This window comes from Carassius gibelio, chromosome B6 (assembly GCF_023724105.1).
Source record: "Carassius gibelio isolate Cgi1373 ecotype wild population from Czech Republic chromosome B6, carGib1.2-hapl.c, whole genome shotgun sequence".
NCBI classification, from domain to species: Eukaryota; Metazoa; Chordata; class Actinopteri; order Cypriniformes; family Cyprinidae; genus Carassius; species Carassius gibelio.
In genome coordinates this window covers 14964828-14990612 of record NC_068401.1, presented here as the reverse complement: position 1 = coordinate 14990612, position 25785 = coordinate 14964828, and the positions used below count along the sequence as shown (strand labels likewise).

The 25785-nt window shown below is 35.7% G+C and overlaps 2 protein-coding genes, 1 long non-coding RNA gene, 2 other non-coding genes and 1 pseudogene across 9 annotated transcripts in view; 3 read left to right on the top strand and 3 right to left on the bottom strand.

The window, feature by feature from the left end:
* Positions 1 to 6875, top strand: part of LOC127960227 (ras-related protein Rab-6B) — a 93221-nt gene extending 86346 nt beyond the window's left edge. For all 4 annotated transcript variants that reach the window (XM_052559844.1, XM_052559842.1, XM_052559843.1 and 1 more), the window contains exon 7: positions 4867 to 6875. In XM_052559844.1, coding sequence (XP_052415804.1) covers positions 4867 to 4931 — 65 coding nt within the window. In that variant the 3' untranslated portion in view covers positions 4932 to 6875. The remainder of the gene's footprint in view (positions 1 to 4866) is intronic.
* A 1530-nt stretch (positions 6876 to 8405) lies between these two features.
* On the bottom strand, positions 8406 to 13095 carry LOC127959250 (E3 ubiquitin-protein ligase rnf168). The gene is made up of 5 exons (XM_052558304.1): positions 13022 to 13095; positions 10701 to 10890; positions 9687 to 10051; positions 9241 to 9345; positions 8406 to 8901 (listed from the first exon to the last, which is right to left on the bottom strand). Exons 3-5 carry the CDS (start codon positions 10019 to 10021, stop codon positions 8856 to 8858), a joined length of 486 nt encoding a protein of 161 aa, XP_052414264.1. The 5' UTR covers positions 10022 to 10051; positions 10701 to 10890; positions 13022 to 13095; the 3' UTR covers positions 8406 to 8855.
* Positions 11664 to 11735, bottom strand: trnap-ugg (transfer RNA proline (anticodon UGG)). Its single transcript has one exon. It is a non-coding gene; the product is annotated as a tRNA-Pro (tRNA).
* trnap-cgg (transfer RNA proline (anticodon CGG)) lies at positions 12513 to 12584 on the bottom strand. Its single transcript has one exon. It is a non-coding gene; the product is annotated as a tRNA-Pro (tRNA).
* A 477-nt stretch (positions 13096 to 13572) lies between the features above and the next one.
* On the top strand, positions 13573 to 19160 carry LOC127959824 (uncharacterized). Of its 2 annotated transcripts, XR_008154309.1 has the most exons (4): positions 13573 to 13697; positions 14243 to 14340; positions 14486 to 14641; positions 18367 to 19160. It is a non-coding gene; the product is annotated as an uncharacterized LOC127959824 (long non-coding RNA). The 2 variants fall into 2 exon arrangements; XR_008154308.1 differs by lacking the exon at positions 18367 to 19160 and having other exon boundaries at positions 14486 to 15289.
* A 1616-nt stretch (positions 19161 to 20776) lies between these two features.
* Positions 20777 to 25555, top strand: LOC127959054 (centrosomal protein of 63 kDa-like; annotated as a pseudogene).
* Positions 25556 to 25785: the final 230 nt, after the last annotated feature.

Here is a 25785-nt window from a genome sequence, read left to right as displayed (position 1 = left end):
TTGGTGACACCCACAATAAGGTCCCATTAGTTAATGCATTGGAGAAATTTAGCATTAAATCACTTGCTTGGATCTACTGCAGAGAATGTGTTCCTTCAGAATGAGAGTCCAAACAGCTGATAACATAACAATAATCCACAAGTAATCCACCCCAGTCCATCAGTTAACATCTTGTCAAATGAAAAGCTGTAATAAACAAATTCATCAAGTTTTTTTTTACTTCAAACTGTTGCTTCCGGCTACAAGTCCTCTATACATAATATTAATTTCTCCATTCAAAAAGTTGTCTTTTCTGAATCAGTGGAGAAATATGCACAGACCAAGCACCACTGTTTACAAGCAAAAACAGTCCAAAACATGTAAAATATGTTGGTGGATTTTGATGTGAGGATGACAGGGGGGTGTACTTTTTCATTGGAGGAAGCATTGTTATGAATTATGGACTGGTATTTTTGCCAGAAGTGAACAGGTTTGAAATTAAATGCCTTCCATTCCTTTCCTAAAACAGTGTTTCATTAACATGGTAAGAAAATGGTTTATAGAACAAGAGTAAACAATCATTTAATAATCATTAAGTAACTGAAAAAATAAATATATATATATATATATATATATATATATTAAACAAAAACTAAAAAATTTTATACTAATCGCAGCAGCTAATACTTCACCACATATAACACATGGTGATTGTCAGTAACCGCTTTTATCTTTGTTACAAAGTAGACAACTTTTACTGTAGCTGGATGGGATGCACACCCTTTGACATTAACAGGTGTTTTCCCCTTTCTTTTAAAGTTGTATTGACCTTAGAATCTTCCAAAGTACATAAAGTATGCCGTAGTCATTGTACAGCAGCTGTGTATCAGCATAGAGCTGTACTATTCTAAATGATCATATAGATCAGTAGTGCACAGTTGTGTCGGTTGATATCTAATATTTATTTTGTTTAATTCATTTGACAGAGTAAAGTCTCATTTACAAAGGTGAGGTTTTGATGGCTATACTTCCCGATTACTCATTCATGTTATTTCCACCATGAAATTCAAATATTGGCCTTGGTCCACTCTGAGGCCAATTTATTTTCCTCTCATTACGTTTTCTGTCACATTCAGTCACTTGTTATAAGTGGCAGTGGAAAGTCTATTGCCATGGTAACAAGAAACATTTCTCTCTTCATTATCTGTGTGAATATTTTTTGCAGCAGAATAGGATACATTTCCAATCCAGTAAGATCGAATGACAAGGATTGTTTGTTTTTGGGCCTGTTGCAGGTGCAGAGTGTGTATAATTGTGTTCTGTGCGTGGGGTGTATGTTTGCATGTGTGCAGTCATAATAGCAATGAGCCATAGAGATATTAAGGCACTGAGTATCCATACAGACATGAAGAACAAAGTAGAGGCAGAAAATTTGGGTCCACTTGTGTGTAGTAGAGGTACTTTAGGTAATTTCATAATAAATACAGTTATGTCAAGAGGTATAATTTGAAGAGAATGTTACAGCTTTAAATGCAATCCGATCATGTGTCCTGATGCTGGTAAGACAACTTTAAAATGCAGTATCCAAACCATTCATTCCCAGTTGGTTGCCTGAAGGTTTAACTTTGTTTGGAAGCACAATAAAACGAAGTTTAAATTGATCCAGTATGATATGATGTATCCGTATATAGAAAATATAGTGTTGTGAAACATGGTTTCTGCTAGAGCTAAACTTATTAGGTTGTACAAGCCGGTCATTAAAGGGATACTCCATCCCAAAATGAAAATTTTGTCATTAATCACTTACTCCCATGTTGTTCCAAACCCATAAAAGCTTAGTTCGTCTTTGGAACACACTTTAAGATATTTTGGATAAAAACTGCTAGGCTTGAGATTGTCCCATAGACTGCCAAATCTATATAATCTATATAAATACCAGTGTCAAGGTCCAGGAAAGTATGAAAAGTGTCTTCAGAATAGTCCATCTGCCATCAGTGGTTCAACCGTGACGTTATTAAGTGATGACAATACCTTTTGTACATGAAGAAAACAAAAAATAATGACATTATTCAACAATTCCTCTCCTCTGTGTCTCTCCAAATCAGCATAGCGCCAATTATTGCACATCTGAGCTTTATGCAGATGGCGTACGCTCTTTTGTATCAGCCGAGCCACAAGGATACGTTTTTTACATGTATTTACGCTTTGGTTTGAAAGCAAACAACGCTTCGGCGCAGCTTGGAGCATACGCCATCTGTGTATAGCTCAGATTTGCCAAAATGGAGTCACGTGACAAAAGAACGATAGGGTACAGCCTTTTATACTTTTTTTTTTTACTTTTTTTTTTATTAAACACTATAAACATTGAAACATTGAGGCAGTACACTTCAAATCATAAAGACAAAAAGAATAAACAAGAATGCACACAAATTTGTTGCCAGCTTCTGGCATTTGTTGTTTTTGCTTCTACTTTTCAAAATGATATAATAAATTATCTGTGGGGTATTTTGAGCTGAAACTTCTCTGGGGACACCTGAGCCTCATACGTTATCTTGTAAAAAGGGGCATAATAGTTAATTTACACATTTTCCTGAATTTAGTTTAGTCAGATTAGGCTACTCGTTGTTTAGGAGCACTTCTGCCTTTGAGTTACAAACTTCACAACTGAAGTTGAACATTTTTAGAATAAACCAAAGGGTTAGTTCAGTGTGCTTGGGTCTTACATGTCAAGCAGATACACACAGATTAAGCTTTTTTGAGGTGGCAAAGTTTTGCCTGCGTGGACTTGCAATCCAGAAGCAGAAATCTCAATGGTTTCATTGAAAATGATTTATTTGTGTTACTAGGACTCATTAATTATTATGGGAAGAATTAATAATTTATTACATTTCATGTCCAGAAAGGTAATAAAAACATCATCAAAGTAGTCCATGTGACATCAGATCAGTTAGAATATGTTGAAACATCGAAAATACATTTTGGTCCAAAAATAACAACTTTATTCTGCGTTGTGAGTGTGTTCACGGTGAAATGTATTTTCGATGCTTCAACAAATTCTAACTGACCCTCTGATGTCACACGGACTACTTTGATGATGTTTTTCTAACCTTTCTGGACATGGATAGTAGTCTGTGCAGAGTTTCAATGGAGGGACAGAAAGCTCTCTGACTAAATCTAAAATATCTTAAACTGTGTTCCGAAGATGAACAGAGGTCTTACGGTTTTGGAACAACATGAGGGTGAGTCATTAATGACATAATTAAATTTTTTGAGTGAACTAACCCTTTAACCCTTTAACTGCCTGCTCAACCAAATGGTTGATTTGTCACTTTATGGTAAACGTAGAAAAGCTAAGCTAATGTTTTCAGATAATCCTTTCTGCTGTCAGAATGTACTATTTGCTGAGAAATATAACTTTCTGATCATTCATTATAGTTCATATTTTCTGATTTCCATAGTATGTGTATGAATTCCGGTACTTTTGCCATAAAGTGACATATCAACCATTTGGTAGAGGCCGATATTTAAAAAATTATGGGACGTGTTGAAAAAAAATACATTGAGTGTGGTAACTAATGACATAAGGAGATAAGAAATGCAAACAAAACATTTTTCAAATGCTTTTTTCTTGGTGGGGCAGTTAAAGGGTTAAGATATTTAGGATGAAAACTGGGAGACTTGTGACTGTCCCACTGACTGCCAAGTAAATTACACTATAATTTAAAAATAAACGTCAGAATAGTCCATCTGCCATCAGTGGTTCAATTATTTATTAGCATTATTTTTAGCAACATCATATGACCCCTTTAATATTAATAAATTGATGTGACGTTTTGATACTGGCTGAAACATTTTGGGGTGTTTGCTAATTAATTCAACATGTAACGAAACCTACAATGGAGAAAGTCATGACTAATGAATTATGTTACTTGCTCTCAGGAGGTTACAGAGCACCGTCTGTGTGACCCAGTTAATATTCATACAGTATACCTTAATTGCACTTTGGGGAAATGAAACAGTAGAACCCAGTGTAGACAGCGAGCCTTTAACGCATTTCAAACACATCTCTGTCAGACACATAACACGCTATCCTCACTGTTTAAAGCTCTGATTTGGTTTCATATTATAAAAGTATATCGATGAAGCTTAATGCGACAGATTTAGATTAATTAAACAAATCATTTTACGCGGACGCCATTAACCAAACTAACTTACACTCGCAGACATCAGACCACTCACCACTTCGCTATTTATTCATGAATTCAAACATTACATTTCTGCAAGTCAGCGTAACAGGAGCAGCTGGAATGCCCCCCACTAAACCCACATACCTCTCAGGAACACCAATTGACATTCCTTGGAAATTCGTCTATGTTGTTTGTAAGGAAAGACACTTCACAAGAAATGCTCCAAGCGTTATCTTGCGTTTCGGATGATGACCACTAGATGGCACTCGTTCCCTTTGCTGGCAGACATCACCACACAATAACGAAAATGAATGAAAGTGTTTAAAAAATAAATACTGACATAATATTCAGCTCTTATCTGCTAATATGCCAAAACAATGTTTTCTGTGTTATGTTATGCTGTGTATAAAGCCTTCCGAAGATATAAAGGTGCCAAAAATATCAAATACAGAAGCATTTATGGCTGGAATTCTCCTAATGTCGGGAGAGGTCAAAAGCCTACTCTTTATATTCGTTTTATAATTGATCATTAAATGTAATATTAAAAGTCTTCCACAAAAAAGAATAAAAATAAAGGATCATTAACATTATATCTCTTTTGCTTATAGCTGATTTTTTTCTCACCTTTTATGTTCACATTCATTCTCTGATGTAAATTCTTGATGTATTGAAGTGTTTATTCCTTAACAGCAATCTCCAGTGATTGACATTAAATTGGACAAACCACAGGAGCCTCCAACTACCGAGGGCGGATGTTCCTGTTAATCGCTCACATCTGATTTACAGCATCATCTACACCACATGCTTGTTGTGTTGCTTCCTCTTGGTTAGCCTCCAGTTGTGTTTTCAGATTGGATATTTGGCCTTCCCATCTGACTTTAGTAACTGGTTGGAATCAGTGTTACATCAATTTCAATTGTAAAATAGTATACTTTAGTTACAAAATTGCCAAAAATCCTAAAAATTCGAAAAGTAAAGGGCAAGAATCAACAAAAATGTAGACTATGTCCAACATTATACTTTTTGAAAATGTAGAGAGGTAGATTTTTTTCTTTGTTTTGTATTTTTGTATACAAGGATGAGCACTGAAACAGATGCATACAGAAAAAATTCTATAATTTTGCCATAAAATAAGCAGGATTTCAAAGGAAAGAGGGCAATCCAAACAACTAATAACCCACAGAATATGGAAAACATGCATGTTAGCCATTTTGAAAAGTATCATCTCAATCCTGCTGTCTACTGTGCACAAGATTATGTGAATCTCGATGCATTTCATGAAATCAACTTATTTTAGCCTTTTTTTTCTTGCTGTGACAAAACTTGAAATTTTAAGTTCGTGTAAATGTGTCATTTCAGATCCCTTAAAACCTTTCCAAATTATGTGTGATTTTTTTTGTTATGTTTATGTACAGTTTGTGTCCTAATTACACGGTTTATTGAATGTTTACAACATATTTTTTCTTTAGAATTTCCTGTTCGCAATGAAAGCAAACAGCTTGTGCAAACAACCTGATATCAAGAGAGGTGGAATGTTTCTTATTCTTTAAGTAAATTAGCTCATTTAGTGTATTGCAGATAGTCGGAAGACTAAAAACATGACAGAAGCAAATCATGCATCTAAACTAGGCCATTCATTTTTCATTGATTAGAATAATTCATTTGCACGCTAGCAGTTTCCACACTGATTCATCAAACAGTCCAGTTCTATTGTAAATATATCAGCTGTCGTTTTCAAACAGGCTTTAATATCAGAAATGCAAAGATGGGACATTCCTTCAAAAAATAACTGTAGTTCACTTTTAAGAATTAGCATTATGCAGCATTATAGTGTTTGCCTTGTGTAGGAACCCACTCATGTCCACAGCTGCTCTTTGGGCCAGTAAATTGTAGTGAACTGACCAGGGGGACACAGATTGTGTAGTATATTAATTTATCTGAAATGTATTTAGTGTGAATCCTTAATGCACTTTTTCAAGAAAGGAAGATGTAAATGTTTCAAAATTGCTGTCAAACGTCTCTGTCCTTGAAACCACTTTAGAGTTCAAACTGTAGCGTTCTTCTCTTGTGAAAGTCTCCTGAGGGTCGCTGTACAGATAAACTATTTGTAAAGTTGCTTCACATAACCCAGATACGAGTCGCGACTAGCTATTTGTGACGTCAAGGAATTGTGAGTAGGAACACATGACGTTAGCGCCCCCAAAATGTAGAAATGCCACAATTTTCTTACTAAATCCAGCAGATTTTAGTTGGAATGGAAGGTAAACTCCACTGAATTGCAGCACAGTTTAACCCTTTTGCTTTCTATTTTTGGATCGTTTGAAACCTTAAAGGCTTCGGAAAAAAGATGTCACTTAACGGAAGCTGGATGGGGTTATTTATTGGTTTTGTTTACATTTCGTTTTCTGTCTTCTGAAAAGAGGTTCTCATTTGAATTTAATAGGGTGCAGATGTATGAAATCATATAGTCAGTGTACCTGTACTACCGGAAGTCATTGTGATTGACACCACGCTACATCAGCCTTGGGTGAATGTCTGTGTGTGAATTATGCTTTTAAGGGTGCAGCCATTCCCTGTGTATATGTTTTAGCTCAGCGGAGCCAGCCTGATTGATTCAGAGCTAGCTTTACCATTCACACTGTATAGAAGTCTAGCATGTTGGTCCAAATCAGTAAAATCAATAAAAGTGTCTTATTACCAAAAAAAAAATTGTATTGACTATTCTTACTTTACTTTTTAAATTATTTTCTACTTAATATACTGTGTATGATCAATGTTTGGAATAAGAATTGGCATTTTCTATATATTTTTAAAAGTCTCAACATTTCTTTGATGAAACACAGTAAAAAGAGTAAGATTGTAAGTAATATTGTTATTGTAGTAATATTTCACAATATGACCTTTTTATGTTTCATCAAATAAATGCATGCAGGCATAGTGATATCACTATACACACACAAACGTACAGGAAGCTATTTTTATTAGGTTGTCTTCTCAAGAATAGTAAGCATCAGGAAAGAGCCTTAAATTATAGCTGTCCAATTAAGCTGTATATTTTTACACGTGAAACCTTTGCGGGACTTGTCAAAACAAGTCAAAGCTTAATCCAATATATCTCAAAACAGATTTAGATAGGTGTATAGGTTAAACCAGTTCACGCTCATTATTGAAACTGAGAACATTTTCTGTTTGACTTCTGATCAATGTTAGTGAGACTCATAAATCAGCAGTTGTCTGTTGGACCTGTGTTACAGGAACCTGTGAAGCAACAGCACAGACAGAGACTGCTGAATGGCCTCATGGATAGTCATTTTTATAGCACATGGTTCTTTGATTCTACCACATTCAGTAGTAGAAGAATCTGTTGTCGGAATATGATAACAGCTTAATGGTTGTTTTACAACTTTGTTTTGGCTGTGCGATCTGCACGTGAAGCCTTCTGAGGAAATATAAAGATAGGCCTACAGTGTGTTATTCTTTCACTTTCCAGGAATTCACATCAAGAATTCCTATGAAATGTTTTGAGTTTTTGTTTTTGTTTATTTCTGTATCATTCTTTAGAGTTAGCAAATTGCTATTTAAGATTTTCTCAGAAAATGGCACGTGCAGGTGCGTTTATAGAGACACATCTTTTGCTAATTGTAATATGGGAAACTTTGGTAAAGCAAAATAGTCAAAACATAAAAGATGGCAAGTGTTTAATGAAAAGCTTATATAATCCATTGACAAAAATTTGGATTTTTGTTCTTTTGCCGACTCACTACAGGGAATATCACCATATGTCACAAGCATGAAATATACTTCTGTATTTTGTATGTAATCAACATGTTTATCTAGCTGAAGATGGAAGCTGTTTTATTTAAATCACTTACCCTATGACCTCAATCATCATCAAGTCACTAAATGCTCATTAAATGATCTTAAAAAAAACTGCTTTGTAAAATGAGCTCAAACTAATGAAATTTAAGGATTTTTATTTTGGAATACATTTCTTTTGTATTTATAAAATGCTAATTGAATTTAATTTCATATAATTTTTCTTTTTTTACTTTTCAAAGACCAGTAAAAGTCTAGGTATTGCATTTATTTTATTCTTTGAAAACAACATTTTCTTTATAATGACATTAATCTCACAAATGTGTCTTTATATAAAAAGTGAGACCGTCTGAAGCACCCTGCTCTATATAGCCTTGTAAAACAGGATGTCAACATTTGCTGTTTAAGAAGAAACCAACAACATTTAACAATCAGAATTTTTTATTTACAAGCATTTATAAATTATATAAATAACAAAGTTCATAATAACTTAAAAGAGTCCATTTGAGACATGGGGGAGATGTTTCAAGGGGAAGATGCCATCTGGGACCCACTCTCTCTCGGGACAGCTGAAACAAGCCCGGCCTCAGCCGCTGGGACGGATTAAAGGTGGAATACCTAATGAGAACTTCCCCTTAGATGGAGGAGCGGGATTCAGACTTGTGGCTATTCAATTGGAAAATTCAGTCACAGAACACATGGAGGGGATTGGGTTCATTTAAACAACCTTTTCCAGGACCGACTGTTGCTCCAGCTCTTTCAGTATGCCAGGCGTAATTAGAACATGGCATACACTTTTAACGACAGCAGCAAAACATACGGAAAGTCTAGTGTTTCTATTGTTAATCCTTTGTTTATAGTCCATTCCACTTTTCAAATGATCTCTTCTGATGAAAGCCTTCGCCATGACATCATCTGTCTGTGTCGAGAGACAAAGGTAAAAGTGAGTGTGACTGAAAAATGCTCAATCGTTAACATTATTCAATCCCAATAATGTTACAATATTTGTGTACATGATAGTATTCCGATCCCTGAATAATTATTTTTATGCCATTAAAGTGACAGTTCACCCCAAAAAATGAAATTTCAGTCATTTACTTACCCTCAGGTTGCTCAGCTGAAATAAAATGTAACAACATATAGGTAAGTAAATGACAGAATTTCCATTTTTTGGGGAACTATCTTTTTAATCTTTCACACTGCTTGTAAAATGCAGTTTCGAACTGCTGTTGATCAATGCAGAAGGATGAAGACTCACATATTGCAGGTGGGAACAATCCGCTCTTCAGGATGGCTGGACAAATTCATTCTCTTAAGGAAAGCTGGGAGTCGGAATTTGGATCCGCAGTGTTTTGGCACTTGACTAAAACCAGAGACAAGAGGAAGTTAGGTATGAATGGGAACACAAATGCATTCATTCTTATGCTCAGGATTATTTTCTAGCTACTGCTACAGACACTCTAAGGTTTCTCTTTAAGTATAAAATGTGATCAGGGATTCGAGACTGAATGCTCTACTAACAGAATCACACAAAACAACAGGTGTACATTTTCTGCTAGTATTCTAATTAGTTCATTGTTGTAATAAGACTTTTTCTTAATTATATCATCAGGTTGCATCCACCTTTTCTTTATTAAATTCCCTTAAAAGTATCGAATCAATCAGTCAATCAATCAATCAATAAAATTAAAGTGACCCACTCACCATTCAGCCTGGGATGAGGGCAGCGCCTGCATATTAGTGTTTTTCCCATCTTTCTCCTTTTCCTGCTCTCTCTCGTCCTCTTCCTCCTCTTGCTCTTCACAAATGTTGTCCCACAGTTGGCTGTTAACAAAAAGAGCCTCCTGCAAGCTGAGCCCTTGGCCCACACAGGTCACCTGGCGACAGAAGGGACAGCGAATGGTGCGCAGGCCGCTGCTGTGCTGCCCCATTGCCTCCAGACAGGGGGTGCAGAATGTGTGGTTGCAGTGGAGGGTTCTGGGAACGCGGTCGATGCGGGAGTAATGCAGGTAACAGACCCCACATTCCTGATCCTCCATGACTAAAAACTGAAAACTGTTTCGCGTAATCTGCAAAAACAAGAAAATAATATGCAACTTTCAAACTCATTCCATTCATATTCCAGTGTTGTTTGTTCGTTTTTGTAATGCCTTATTATTAGAAATGATGACAGAACTTTCAGATTTGTGTGAACTGTCCCTTTAAGCACAGAAAAGTGACATTTAAAATCTTGAAGCAGATGGCAAAGCCATCGCCAGATCGACCCCCACTGACTATTCATCTCATGCTGCAGACCACCTGTTAGTCCAGAATATAATATTAATTTAGTTTGACCTCTGACGCCTTTCTGAGTACCAATGCATTGCAGACAAAACAATACTGCAATGAATGACAAGATCTCTGGTTTCTGCTACCATGAGAACATCTACAAATTCAGTTTACCAATACAATATACAATTGATAGAATATTTCAGAACAAAGCATAATTTGACATAATGTTATATGTGTAGTTGGTTTTGTTGTCTTTTTAGTGATAGCCAAGTAAAAGATTATATGAGAACATCCTTAGTCAAAGTGTAACTTGACTTGTGTTGACAAACCATCTAAACAGTGTGTTCTATCTTCATCATAATAAACAGCACACTGCAAAATCACTCAACTAGTTTTAGTCTAAATCAGAATCAGTTTTGAAAGAAAGAAATCAAGAAATATACTTACAGAAGAATAACTCGTAAATCCAGTTCTCTGTATGGACTGCTGCAGATCTTTGTCAGGAGATGAGCTCTGATTGAGAATGACTGGTGTGTGAATGAGAGCAAGCTGCCTCTGTTGTCAGTGTGAATAACCGCCTCGTGTTTTAAAGCGGCTGTGGATTCGTGGGGGAGGTGATACATGTCTTTCTCCTCCCCTATTGCCAGACAAAGCAAATCTCACTAGTTCTTCAGAAATCTGTCTACATGCTATCATTGCAGAGAATCATTAAGATTTCCTGTGAGTTCAGAAATTCCATGTTTAAAGGAAATGCCAAGGAAAAACTTGCGAAGACATAAAGAAAACCCCTGAGGGAGTAATGTCTTCTGTAGCACATAAAGAAATGCAATGAATAAAATGAGATAATGTAATAATTATAATATCTGTAATCTGATCAAATGTGACCCTGGACCACAAAACCAGTCATAAGTAGCATGGGTATATTTGTAGCAATAGCCAACAATATGTATGGGTCAAAATTATAGATTTTTCTTTTATACCCAAAATCATTAGGATATTAATTAAAGATCATGTTACATGAAGATATACGGTAAATTTCTTATACAGCAAATATATCTTAATTTACTAAAAAAAAATTATTAATAAAATTCATTGCTAAGAACTTTTAAGGCAATTTTCTAAATATTTAGATTTTTTGCACTCTCAGACTCTCAGATTTTCCGATGGATTTATCTCAAATACTGTCATATTCGAACAAACCATAAATCAATGGAAAGATTATTAATTCAGCAGACCCTTATGATTGGTTTTGTGGTCCAGGGTCACATATGCCTTTCTAATTACAATTACATTCAATATGACTCCACCAAATAGTCTTCTGTATTTTGCTTATATACTAGTATCTATAGTTTCCAGTATAATAACCAAGAACTATTAACAAATATTCTCACAAAAACACCTAAAAAAACAGGGCTCGTCCGGGATTTGAACCCGGGACCTCTCGCACCCAAAGCGAGAATCATACCCCTAGACCAACGAGCCACCTGGAGGATAGACTGTATTCATGATATCTAAACATTCCTAAAACATTGACAATAATTTTTCACAAATATTTATGCATTTTAATTATAATGCTGCGTCGAAGTTATTCTGATTAACTAAATTATTCGTTGATATTAGACGCAAATATTGTTGTTAGTACTCTGCATAAGAATCTACACGCGTCAGTCAGGGACGTTGTCACTAATGCTACGTACTTATGCTGCCTTCACATGCTATCGGGAATTTCATATTTCCCATTTAGGAAGTAGTGATTACGAGCTTGTAATCAAGTGCTTTGATGTCGAAAAGAACAAAATATAGCATCGCACTGGTTGACTATCATAAACATTCACCGAGCTAACGTTACACATGCAGTTTGCTTACAATTTTGAAATTTCGGTCAAATACATGCGTATTTCAATGTTTGTACAACAAACAATATGCTTCGGATGTTCGTTCACATCTAGCATATAACTATACTAACGTTACTTTGGCGACAAGACAAAGCACTGGCACCGGGAAAAGGTTGTCCCCTTCACCGTGTTTAAAGATTATGACCCGTCCACCTCGGAATCTCTGGTATCAAAATTATTTCCGATTTCCCCAGTAGTAAATGCGACTTGAGAGGCGTTCGAGTATAATTTCCGATCATGAAACTCGTTTTTACGGTAATTCCGAAAGCACGAGAAGGTGGCATCAGTCATTTTCACAAGAAACACCGCTAGGGTAGACGACATTCTATTTTATTACTCTAAGTAGACAGACAATTAAAAAAATGGGCTCGTCCGGGATTTGAACCCGGGACCTCTCGCACCCGAAGCGAGAATCATACCCCTAGACCAACGAGCCTCGTGCAAAACATATTATGACCCGAGACAATACATACCTACATAGTCACAGTTGCTTACCATTAGTCAATTTTTTTTTTTTGCTATATTTAAGTTACGATATATCTACGCATATCAAATTTACTCTACTGAGCAGCATTAAAACAACAATTACCGATTCTTATGAGCCTCGCAAGACGCAAGAGCTGGTTGAGCTCTTCCCACATTTCAGAATGTAAGTTACACGACAAACTTAAAAGTACATTTTAAATGAACGTTACAGTAACATAATGGCAATTGTGTGTAAATATAAATTACAGGAAAATCCGCATACTTTGTATCCATATCTACTTATCTAACGTTAACTACTTAACGTTACCAAAAACATGCGTATTGTAAACACTCTTGTATTAATAAAGCTGAAGTTTATTATATTATTGTTTGCTGTAACCTAATCACCTTGGTATCCGTATGCAATAATCGGTGGGTGAACTAATATTTTGAAGCTCTCGCATTCTCTACTAAAGCTTACTCTGTTGATCCATCATAAGATGTCAACACACCTCATGGTCGAATAAATTACCCACAGTCCTTTGCGGACTGCTCTTCCTGTGCCCGTCAGGCAGTCAGCAAAAAGATCAGTTATGTTATATGTACATTACACCTTCGTGTAAAATAATCTTTTAAACCAAATGTATAAATACAACAAGTGCATAAAAACACATACAACAAATAAATATAGTTATTTTTGCTTCTGTGACAACTAAATACAGTCTGTTATATTCAATAAGTTTTACATTTAAAAAGCATTTAATTGCACTATCCCAAATTCTAAGCAAATTAATCAGGGTATGTTGAATACTATTAAATACAATATAAATACATTATTAAAATACCATAGACTGTATAAGAAAAATACATAGAAAAATAAATCCTTGAAAGGGACTTTGATAGTGTACAAACACGTCCAATGACAAGCCGTACTGTGAAGCACGTGACACCGCGGAAGCTCAGGCAGAGTGGCTGTTCTGTTCTCTTATGTTGTGATGTTCTTGGTTGTTTGCGTTCAACTGTTGTGTTTCTGTCACCTCTACAACCCCAGCTGACAAACATGATGTCAAGTGTCTCAGAAATTGTAAGTGAGGTTTGTATTTTAAAAAAATAAACTTAAACAAATTTATCTCGAGTTCAAAGATTGTAGTGCACATTCACTTTCTGTGCAAACACAGTAAAGTAAATGTACGTACTATTTCTTCACTCTTAGGCAATTGTTAACCAAGTTAGTTAACGTTAGTGATTTATTAGTAACAAACCAAAAAAAAAAAAAAAAAAAAACGTAAGACCTGGTGTGAAAAAATAACAAAAATCAATTTTCAACCTAATTATATCACATTGTATTCAGTTTCTAATAATAGCTCAGCACTCAATACCTCGTTATTATTAGAACACCACCGACTCATTCTATTTCTGTTAATATATTTTACCAATTAAATACATTTATGGCTGATTCTGAAGTCTCAGTAAGTCAGAAATCAACTTGAAATATAAACTCAATGATATCAGTGCACACCAATGGAATTTGTTATAGTTGTCTCCTTTGAAACTAATCTCTATGCAGACACATTTTTTTGTCAGAATGCTTACACCCATCATGTCTGATCATGTTTTTTTTTTTCTCAGGCATGCTGTACTGATCTTTTGTAATTAAGTATGTACACAGAAGATCACTGAGAAATGATGGAGGAATTTCTGAGCATGCTCCGTGATCATGATGTCAGGTACATGGCAGAATTCAAATTCTGAGCAATCCACATATTCACTTGTGTTATTGCATTTGCATACAGCATCCACTATTTGCTCTACTTGGGTTTACACTTTCCCCCTGCCGTTCATCTCCTCAGTTCTGTCCTGTCATCCTTCTAGCTGGAATTACAGGATCTGATGCGGCAGATTGACATCGCGGTGGGGCACATGCAGCATGAATGGGAGGCAGAGCTTCGAACCATGGAGCTGCGTCTGCAGAATACGTAGGAGGAACTCCAGTCAGCCAGAGCTCTGCTCGACAAGAGGAGCTCAGAGGTGGTGTATTGTCTCTTGTTCATCGCCCCTGGCAGACCCTTAGGGAGAGGGAGGTGATGATGTCCTTGCTGAAGCTCCAGAGGGGTGGTTTCCAAATGCTGAAATTGTTAGTGGAAAAGGGGTTGCAGCAGGTGAACTGCATAGACTACTAGAGTAGACTAGACTGAATGCTTCTGTGTGAGCATTGTTATGAGCATGAGCTATGTGACATATTAGATAGGAGAGGACTATTGTTGGTAAAGCTACATTGATTATTTTGATTGACTGCTATGTCAGTATTTCTTGCATAGGATTCTGTGATGACATATCAAGATCTTGACACTATTACCATAATACAGTAGTCAACATTTAAAGCGGATCGAAAATGTTCAAATGTTGACCCAGTGTATATCATTTAGGTATTGTTTTCATTTTGTTAGATCAGCCAGACATGACACGTATCAGAATAACTGACTGAATATTAGATAAAAATGCAGACAATTACATGCTTTTAATGTTGTCTTAAATTAACATAATATAATATTAAATTGGCAAATTCTGTATCACATTAAATTGTTAAAAGAATATTAATGTTATTAATAGTTAATTACTTAATGGGTCTACAATGTAAATGTAATTATTCCAGAAGTCTGATATCATGTTGAAAATATGCGCTTCACCATCTAATTACAAAAATGTCAATCTGAAACGAACATGATGACATAAAATAAATAGAAAATAACTATCAAGAAACATTATGATTATATATATATTCATTTTTAAAGGTATTATTTTCTTTATGTTCATTATGTTACACTAAGTAGACATGAAATATCAGTATAACTGACTATAAATGCATTAGATTAAAATGTAGATACAAATAATGTTGCCTTAAATTGTATGATATTATATAAATTCAGTAATGTTATATCTCATATCATTATAATGTAATTACTGCATGGGTTTCAAAAGTCTGATATCATGTTGAAAATTCATGTGTTAATATTAAATTTTAAAATTGAAAAAAACAATTTGATAAAAATAAACATTATTTAAAAAAAAATGGGATATTCCAAATACTTTAAAATTGTTAATATAAAATTGTTACATTTGTCTTTGCACTAAAATTATAAAGCTGATAATATGATTGTTATGAAAAAAAAAAACAGGAAAAAAAACCCATTTAATTCAGGAAAAAAATTAAAAATATTTTGACAAGTGATCTCAGACTTTTGGATCACTATATGTGATATATGCATCTTGACCGCATCATGCATACATAAATCATATAAGTCATTGTCTATGTTATAAGGAGATTGCATTCCACTAGGTGTCATGCTTGAGTTACTTTTCACACTAGCTCTGAGAAGCATGGTCTTATGTTCTACAGATCCGAGTGCTGGGGAAACAACTAGACGAGATGCAAGCAGGAAAACAAGAGCTGATCGTGAAGTATGAAGAACAGCTGGACCATGTAAAAGATGAAGTACCATTAGCTTGTATTATTATAATATATAATAATAATATATATTTAGCAGCAGTGCTGTATATTTTATTGTTATATTCACAGTATTTCTCAAAGACACTGTATGATGTGATTTTGTTCTTTGTCATGTGCTTATCACCACAACTTTTTTTTTATTTAGCAGTATAGTTAACGACTGACTCCTCTCAACAGTTGTCTAAATTGAAACACAGCTATGAAAAGCTGCAGCGTAAGCATCTGAAAGAGGCAGGAGAAGGAGATCTGAGCAGAGAGGACAGGACTGAACTGTCCTGCCCCAAAAACAAGTTAGTGATACAGAGACTGGCTAACATTAAAGTTGACTTCATTTTTGTTTATTTAGCATTAAAGTTCGTTGAACATTTATTTTGTGAATGCAGGAGTTTCGTTAGCATTCAGCAGATTGGGAACAGCAAAGACTCATCCAGGTGACCCTCTCTCTCTTTTCTGTGGAACAGTGTATTTTATGGTTTTTATGGTTCATATAGTATGACAAAGGACTCAAATATAAGGAGCACAAATCAAGGAGTTACATTTTATTCGGAGGCCCTAATTGAGCTAAATATTCAGCAGATATTTATATAGCCAAAATGTACAATGAAATGCTGAAAGCTTGTCAGAATTCAAAAGTTTGATGAATTGTATTACTTTGAAAACTGTATATAATTATGAATTATGAGTCTTTCAGTAACATTTTAGTAACATTTTAGAAAAATGCAATACTGTAATGATTGAGAAATGTACAAATAAATCAAAACTAAAAAAACTGATGGATTTTATATTTGATACATTTAAAAAAAAAAAATTATGTATGGATAATCAAATAAACTTGCTTCAGGCCATTAAGTGTTTATACTGAAATGGTACTAACAATTTAAATATGATCATTATGTTAAAATTAAAGGGGGGGTGAAATGCTATTTCATGCATACTGAGTTTTTTACACTGTTAAAGAGTTGGATTCCCATGCTAAACATGGACAAAGTTTCAAAAATTAAGTTGTACATTTGAAGGAGTATTTCTGTTCCCAAAATACTCCTTCCGGTTTGTCACAAGTTTCGGAAAGTTTTTTTCGAGTATGGCTCTGTGTGATGTTAGATGGAGCGGAATTTCCTTATATGGGTCCTAAGGGTGCGTCTGCCGGAAGAGCGCGCGCTCCCATATAGCAGAGCACTGAGAGGCTGAGCACAGACAATCACTGATCAGAGCGGGAGCGTCGCGAAATGTCACAAAAGGAGTGTGTTTTTGGTTGCCAGGGCAAGACAACCCTGCACAGATTACCAAAGAAAAAACAGCATTAAGGGACCAGTGGATGGAGTTTATTTTTACAGAGCATCAACGGAGTTGTGCAAGTGTTTGTTCCCTGCATTTCGAAAATGCTTGTTTTACAAACAAGGCCCAGTTTGATGACGGATTTGCGTATCGTTTATTTCTTAAGGATGATGCAATCCCAACCAAAAGGGGTCACGATGGTGTGTTGGAACCACAGGCGGTGAGTAAAACTGCTTAAAATATCTCTGCCTCCTTGTTAGTGCGTCTGCCTCCCATCGGAGACCCGGGTTCGAGCCCCGCTCGGAGCGAGTCGTTGCTGCTGCTGCTCTCATTCAGTTTCAGCCGCGGAATCTGATTCTGGATCATAAATATACACTGAATCTGACTGCTAGCCATGGTTTGTTTTGGATGATGTTGTTTCCCTCACGGTCACAGCTTCCAAACGTTCTCAACGCAAAAGCTTACTCGTGCTCGTGATTCTTTAGCTCCGCCCACACGTCACGCCTCCAGCCGGTCGTGTTTTTCCGGGAAAAATCAGTACAGACTATCTTTCTCTTATGAATATAATAAAACTAAAGACTTTTTGGAGTTATGAAGGATGCAGTACTACTCTATAGGTACTCAAGATTAACAGGATATTGAGTGAAAATTAGCATTTCACCCCCCCCCCTTTAAAGGTTTCACATCAATAAGGATGTTTTAAAAAAATGTACTAATAGATCATGTGCATCAGTTTGTTCTGCAAAGTTTTGGTCATGTTGATAATTTCTGAGCTTTAAATATTTTGTGTATCAGATATGATGCTGAAGACTTTGTATGGTTAATAGGGTTTTATTTCAGGACTGATAACTGAATTAAGCGTGACATTTAAAAAAACTGTGGTTAAAGTAACTCATACATAGCTATGAGCTCATAACTGTTTTTTCAAGTTTTTTTAATTTTTTATATTAATATGTGATAAATGTCTCAGGGTGTAGGTCAGACACAGGAGCAGGGGGAACTGCAGTGGCTGCGCTCTCAGCTGCAGAGGGCTCAGGACAGCCTACAGACACAAGAACTGGAACTGGAGAGACTTCGGCTGCTTCAGGATGAGCTGGGAGAGTCCCTCAGGGAACAGCAGAATAGTAGAGGTGGACTTTAGAACATAGTGCAGAGTGTGGTGTTTAGAACACAGAGAGCACAGTGTGGTGTGGCATGAGAAACAAAAGGAAGAGGAGGTACATGCTACCTGGGGAGATCCCACCTGAGAGCTTAAAGGGTTAGTTCACCCAAAAATGACATTTCTGTCATTATTTCTTAATTTTTATGTTGTCACAAAACCAATCTTTTGTTCATTTTCAGAACACAAATGAAAATACTTTTAAATATTCACCCATCATTTTTGAGTGAGAGTCCATGAAACCAAAAATGTAAAACTTCAAAAAGTACATAAAGGCTTTGTAAAAGTGATCCATATGAATCAAGAAGTTCAGTCTTCTTAAGAGATATGTTCACCTTATGTACGTAATATATATTTAATTAAGTTGATCTATGCACATATATAGAACAAAGGAACATGCTTCCTTGATGCACAAGAACTAATGTTTACCATATTTCAATTAGAGATCGACCGATATGGGTTTTTCTATAGCCGATGCCGATGTTTAGAGGTCAGGGTCAGCCGATGGCCGATATGTGCTGCCGATTTTTAGGGCCGATATCTTGGAGTTTTCCTCTTGATTTGCATGCAAAAATGTCACACTAATTGTCTAAAGTCAATCATTTACATAAAAGTTTTAGAGCATTTACATTTATCAAGTAGAATTTTTTAAGTTTGTTGGAACATAAATGTAAACTTAAATATACATTTAAATAAATAAAATTTTAGAAATAAAAATCAATTAAACTGAAAAATATAAAAAAATTAATATTTAAAAAATAAATAGGCTAACAGTAGTGCTGCAAACACACTAGCAACCAGCAACATTTGTGTTTGGTATAAATGACACAGAACATCTAAAGTTCATTCTAATTTCAAACTTACATCGCAGTCTGTTCATTATTAAAATAAAGTCCAGTCGACCAAACATTTAAAAGGTTACACTGGTCAGTTAAAATACACGTATACCGGTCCTCTCTGGTGTTATGCCAAGGACGTTTTTGCTCATGTGAAGAGGATGATTTGTTCCGTCTAGTTTACACACACACACACACACACACACACACACATATATATATATATATATATATATATATATATATATATATATATATATATATATATTATAGTTTAACATTCAGATACATTGCGAATATGGAAACATTTGGATATGTGCAGAACGAGACGTGAGCAATAACCTCCAAATACGTCTCGTCAAACCCGTGCTCGCTCATCCTCGTATGGTTCGGATAATTTTTTGGATCAGCAAAAAAAAAAAAAAAAAAAAGGCCAAGACAAATAAAAATACGTTTTGTCTTTTTTTTTATTAACATTAAATTATTAAATTAAAATATATGAAATCAACTTAGTGCACATGGCATAATATCTTCTTTTCAACATAATACCCCGACTTCTAATCTCTCAGTCTGCTGTGATGAAGTGAGCAGTTATCGTCACATAGCTCTCAATCCCCTGAGCGCAACAGGGGATGCTCGGGATAGTTCATCCACGTGCCTTACTTTAAATCGGCGTTACTAAACACAGATATCGGCCAATGCCGATATATAAAAAAATGACAAATATCGGCCCGATATATCGGCCGAGCGATATATCGGTCGACCTCTAATTTCAATGTTTATATGCATGTTCATATGCTGTTCAATGTTTACAGAAAAGCCTAAAGTAAATCTTTTCATCAATTAAAGCAATCATGTTTCTTTTGAGGACTTGGATTAAACTGCTCAATACATATTGATTACTTATCCATGTCTTTATGAATCTAATAAATGTAATAATTACTCATGAATCAGGTTGATACAGGTGCACAGTTTCCAGTTACCAGTCCATTGAAGGGAAATGCTATTACTGGGTAATTTTCAGAGCCGGACAGTAATGGAGTACATTTACTTGAGAACAGTACTTAAGTACAATTTTGAGGGATCTGTACTTTACTCGAGTATCATTTTTGGGGAGTACTCATGACTTTACTCAAGTACATTTGAGAGGCAAATATTGTACTCTTTACTCTGCTACATTTCTATCCATAACCATAATCTTTCTGTACATAAATGTAAGCACTGTGGCAGTAGTAATGCAATATTTAGAAAATGTACTCTTGATACTCATGTACTTTTAAAAACAAGTACTCCAGTACTTTTACTTAAGTAGACATCTGACTGCAGTACTTTTACTTGAACTTGAGTAAAATTTAGCAAGGGGTATTTGTACTTTTACTCAAGTAATGAAGCTGTGTACTCTGTCCGCCTCTGGTAATCTTACATTTTGGGTTTTTCTCACACAAAATATACCTTCAGACTTCAGTTATACAAGAAATATAGTTCAAAAGTTGTATTGATTGCTTTTTTGTTTTTTGTAATTTTGGCTTTTCATTTTATTTTAAGAATATAAATATTCCAACATGACTTTAAGGCAGCATTAGATGCTGGTTTAATAGCTGCAGCATTATTAGTTGAGCAAAGCACTAAATGCTATTTTATATCAAATAATTGAATAATGGTAACACTATTCTCTGCAGGTTTTGAGGAGCTGAAGGCCACACTGGATGCTCAGGATCAGATTGTACATAGTACAGGAATCCAGCAGCAGAATTATGATGGAAAGTGACCCGACTTAACCAAATTCTGCAAGCAAAAGAAGTCATTAGGTATATTTTCATCTGCCTTTTCTAAATCTCAATGTATGATTTATCATTTGACTACAGTCCAAAAGTAACTTGCTTGGTACCAATGTCAGTATGCAACCATGCTTAACAAATCACTTATCTCTTTGTATAGGTCTCTAGAGGAATGTTTAGCATCACATGGTTTGTCTCCACACTTGGCTTCCCTTAGACAAGATCTGGAGAAAGTCACAGCCAAGTTGAACAGTTCGCAGACGTGTGAGAATCACCTGAAAGCTGAGGTCATCAGACTTCGAGAGAAGTGAGATGTTTTTGAAATGTCTCTTCATGACAATATACAGCAGCAGCAACTAATAATAGAAAGCTTATTCAGCAATATTAACCTTGAACTCTATTTTGTTTTGTCAGGTTTGAGAGCATGAGAAAGCATAAAGCAGAGATGAGCAGATGAGAAAATGAATGGAAACAGATGGAGGAGGAACACGTTCTCTGTACAGCTGAAATCAAACGTGTACGCACAATAAGCAATATGCTTTTTACAGTTTGATGTTTAATGTATTATCAGAGCGAAATGAGATTGACAATGAGAGTTATTAGATTTATAAATACTGTATGTACAAATTACTGATGACCATATGGGGTCAAATTGAACTCTTTAAACTCCATAACTCCACAGTGAAGTGCAGAGCTTGAAAGGGCCGAACAGACTCATTGTGGGGAATTGGAGGGAATGAGGATGGAGGTGTCTCAGTTAACCAGCGAACTTCATCAGCATGACATCACCATTGCCATGCTCACTGGCTCCGCCTCCAGTATTGAGCGACAGTTATGGACAGAAGTGGAGCGAGCAGAGCGGGGGGCATCAAAACTCAAGGTTCAACCTGTCCAGATTAGTATCACCTGCTATTTATTCCCCAAAAGTGCTGGTTTATTATATCATAAATAAACTGAATGTTGGTTTTTGTAGGTGACACAGGTCCAGCTTGAAACTCTACAGCTTGAGAATCAGCATCTTCGTCTTCTTCAGAGAGTCGAGTCATTCTTTTGCTCTGTAACCCTTAATTTACTTTAACCTGTTAAATGTCACCCCGTCCCGTATACGGGACGCCTACGTTGACTATACTATATTACAATCAAATCTAATCTAATCTTGACAAACTATATATCGTTGGAAAGGTCTAAGACTCCCAAATATATATTTTACCAATATTTTTTGTTAAAAAATATGTAGGAAAAGTAATAGATGAATTTATGACAAGAGTGCACCCTCAGAAATCTACATTACAAAAGGAGCTTTTACCTTTGTTTAAAAAAAAGACTTCCTCGTTGCCTTTTTCCCTATCACTTTTTAGAAATCATCAGAAGTTATATATCACTTGAAAACATAAAATCTCAAAATTCATCCTTCAAAACCCATTTTAAAATCAGACATTGCATTACCATGTAAATGGTACATCAAAATCATGTTACAAAATGTTTTCAGTCATGAATTATAAAAATGTAGGTTTGTATCATGCACATTCAAGTCTATCTTCAAAAACGTGAGTGACAGTTAAATGTGTAAATTTTAATAATGTTCAGTGCATCTGCATTAACATCATTTGAACAATTATTGGTCCCTCTGTTTGTAACAGCAGTGGTTCTCAATATTTTTAACTAAAAGGCCTCCTTCTGTCCAGTATTCAAAGGCCTCATGATTTCTGCTAGTATAATGAATATACTGTGTGTTTTCAAAGAGCTTGTTTCATGAACAGATCTGATCATGTCAATAAATTAAATTAATGAACCAGAACAAGAACTGAATGTTATTTAATAGAAATAAAGAATTTATTTTAAGACTTTTTAATCATGCTGGGGCCCTTGAAGGTTTGCTGAGGCCCCCTGGCTGTTTTAGGCGGCTGAGTTTATGAGTGATGAGATGCTTTAAAACTTGGACTAAGTACTTTGTAGACAATAGTGTCTGACTGTGTTTTTGAATCAGTTGCGTGATTGTGTATTTTAACCTTTAACAATGCTTGCCTCGTAGACTTACTATAAACATGGTTTTTGTTACTTTTTGCAAACTGAGAGATGAAGTTATGATGCAAGGAAGATTATTTGTTTCCATACTTGAATTTTACAAGCTTCATCATGGCTCATTACATTTTCTCTTTGTTTGTATGTCAGAAGGGTGATCGAGAACTGGCAAGTCTTAGATAGAGACAGTTACGTGTCATCCCTGAACAGTTTGGAGGAGGAGAACAAGCATCTGAGACAGGAAATTACAGAGCTGCGAGTTTGCATGGAGAGAGAGCGTTACTACAAAATCAGAACAAGAACGCTCAGAACAGGTACATGTTTTCACTCATCTTAACACATACTGTGGCAATTTAGGATAAACAGAAAAGTTTCTTCTATGATTTTTCATTATTTGACGAACACTGCTTTATTATGCAGACGTGTGATATTGACCCTGTGAACTCTTTGTACAAAAATGCAGCTTTCCTTGCTTCATTTGATAGCAATAAGTGACATGAACTCATGTTCAGTAGTGTTAAACATTTAGGATCAGTATTTTGATGCACTTTGGCTGGATTCATTTGATCAAAAATACAGTAAAACAGTAACACTGTGAAAAATTATTACTGTTAAAGGGCTGTTTTCTTTTTAATATATTCTAAAATGTAATTTATTCCTGTAATGGCAAAGCTATATTTTTAGCATCCTTTATTTTAGTCTTCAGTGTCGCATGATCCTTAATAAATCAATGTAACATGCAGATAAAGAAATGTTTTTTTTTTATTATCAATGCTAAAAATGGTTGTGCTGCTTCCCCTCAGAATTCTATGATCAATAGAAAGCTGAACAGCATTTATTTAAAATAAAAAAACACAAAACATTTATGTTACAAACATTATATAAATGACTTTTCTGTTGCTTTTGATCAATTTAATGCAAAATGTAAAATGCGTAATGCAAGAACAAAGTCACTTTACACAACATTTTGAATGGTAGTGTACTGTATGTAAGTGCATTATGTTGTTGTGTTTGTTATGTGATGTCATAGATCTGATGAGGATCTACAGCGCAGACACTGGGAGGTGCTGCAGGCCATGGAGACTATGAGGATCAAATACAGATGCTTCTCAAACAGCTTGAGGATCTGTCACGAACTGGCCAATCACAAGAGAGCAGGATGGCAGGTTCCCCGGCCCACTCTTCTGCATCGTCTGCCTCATCTTCATCTTCAAGCTGTAAAGCCCACAGAATGGCAGCTCTTCTCAGCGCGGTGGTTAATGGAGAGGAAGCTCAAGCTTCCAGCTCAGTAGACAACTTTCTGCCTTTGGTCAGTAATAGAGATATGGGTCAGTGACATGATGTCTCCATCTGTTCATTTCAAAAAGATGTCTGTCTAAGTATCACAATGAAGAAAAAAAACACACAAGTTACTTGTCAAACTTTTTATTTTATTTGTTAGGAAACAAGCATGAATACAACGTTTATTTATAAGACTTTGGGACATGCTTTAAACAATATTTTTTCAATATTTTGTGGACACTGTTACTTGCCATTAACCCATATACACAATATACTCCAGATGGGCCCCAAGAATGGGAATACTATACTATACTATTTTTTTATTTATTTTTTTGACACACTGCTTTTATAAGAATGCTTGCCCACGGTAGCATTTGCACAACAGCCTTAATGGTCGTTTCCTCCCTCTTCCTCCAGGACTCCACTGGATCTCCAAATAGCTCAGTGACTACACGGTTTGTGGAGGAGGAAACGCTAAGGTCTCAAAAGCTGCTTCAGAGACTGGACGCCCACATTCAGACCATGAAGCAGGAAAACGCCAGCACCGTCTCCGAATACCTGGGCAAGGACTGCAGCCCCCAAATAGCCACTGAGGGCCTTGATCTGAACTTGCAGAGATATGTACAGGTGATGATCTTTCTCTATGGCCATTTCTATTTGAGAAGAAGAATGTCTTCTGGCAGCTAGTCGGGATTCATAGAAGCTGCAACATGACTGGAAACGATCAGTGCAGCAAAAATGACACCAAAGCAGTGCCAAAAACTTTTGTCCCAAAAGTGCTGAATACCTCTATGATTATGTCACCAATGAAGAAAAGACCACATATACACTCCCTATTCCCTTGACCTTTGACCTTGACCTTTGACCTTTCATATGGCCTCTTGCGTCCACCACCATTATCTTTTTGAGCACTTGAGACATCCATACTGCTTTGCTGTGCCTTTTTGAAATTTTCCTTTCTTATGCAATCAATATTTATGTACAGTGTAACCTAACATATATATAAAAAAACATATTTTTTGTAAACCTACTGATATGATTGTGTTGTAAGGGTTGAATTAAAAGAGCTCGAGTTTGTGTGAATGGTTTAATTTCCTCGACACTTTGTGCTTTGGGGAAAAGGCTGTTTGGACATGTGATGGAATCAGATACATTCTCTGGGGTCGTGTTCCACAGCGGAGATGTAAAGTTGACGTCAAACACACAAGCTTTCTCTCAAGTCTCCACCTATGTTTAGTGGCCTATCATAGCTTTCTTTAATGATTCAGTACAGTTTCACCCCAAGAATGCACAGATTGTGCCAGGACTGACCG

Coding starts and splice junctions, on each gene's coding strand:
- LOC127959250 (XM_052558304.1), bottom strand. CDS start 10,021: ATGGAGGATCAGGAATGTGGGGTCTGTTACCTGCATTACTCCCGCATC. Junction 9,346..9,686: donor CCCTCATCCCAGGCTGAATG/GTGAGTGGGTCA, acceptor CTCTGGTTTTAG/TCAAGTGCCAAAACACTGCG. Junction 8,902..9,240: donor ATTGTTCCCACCTGCAATAT/GTGAGTCTTCAT, acceptor CTCTCGACACAG/ACAGATGATGTCATGGCGAA.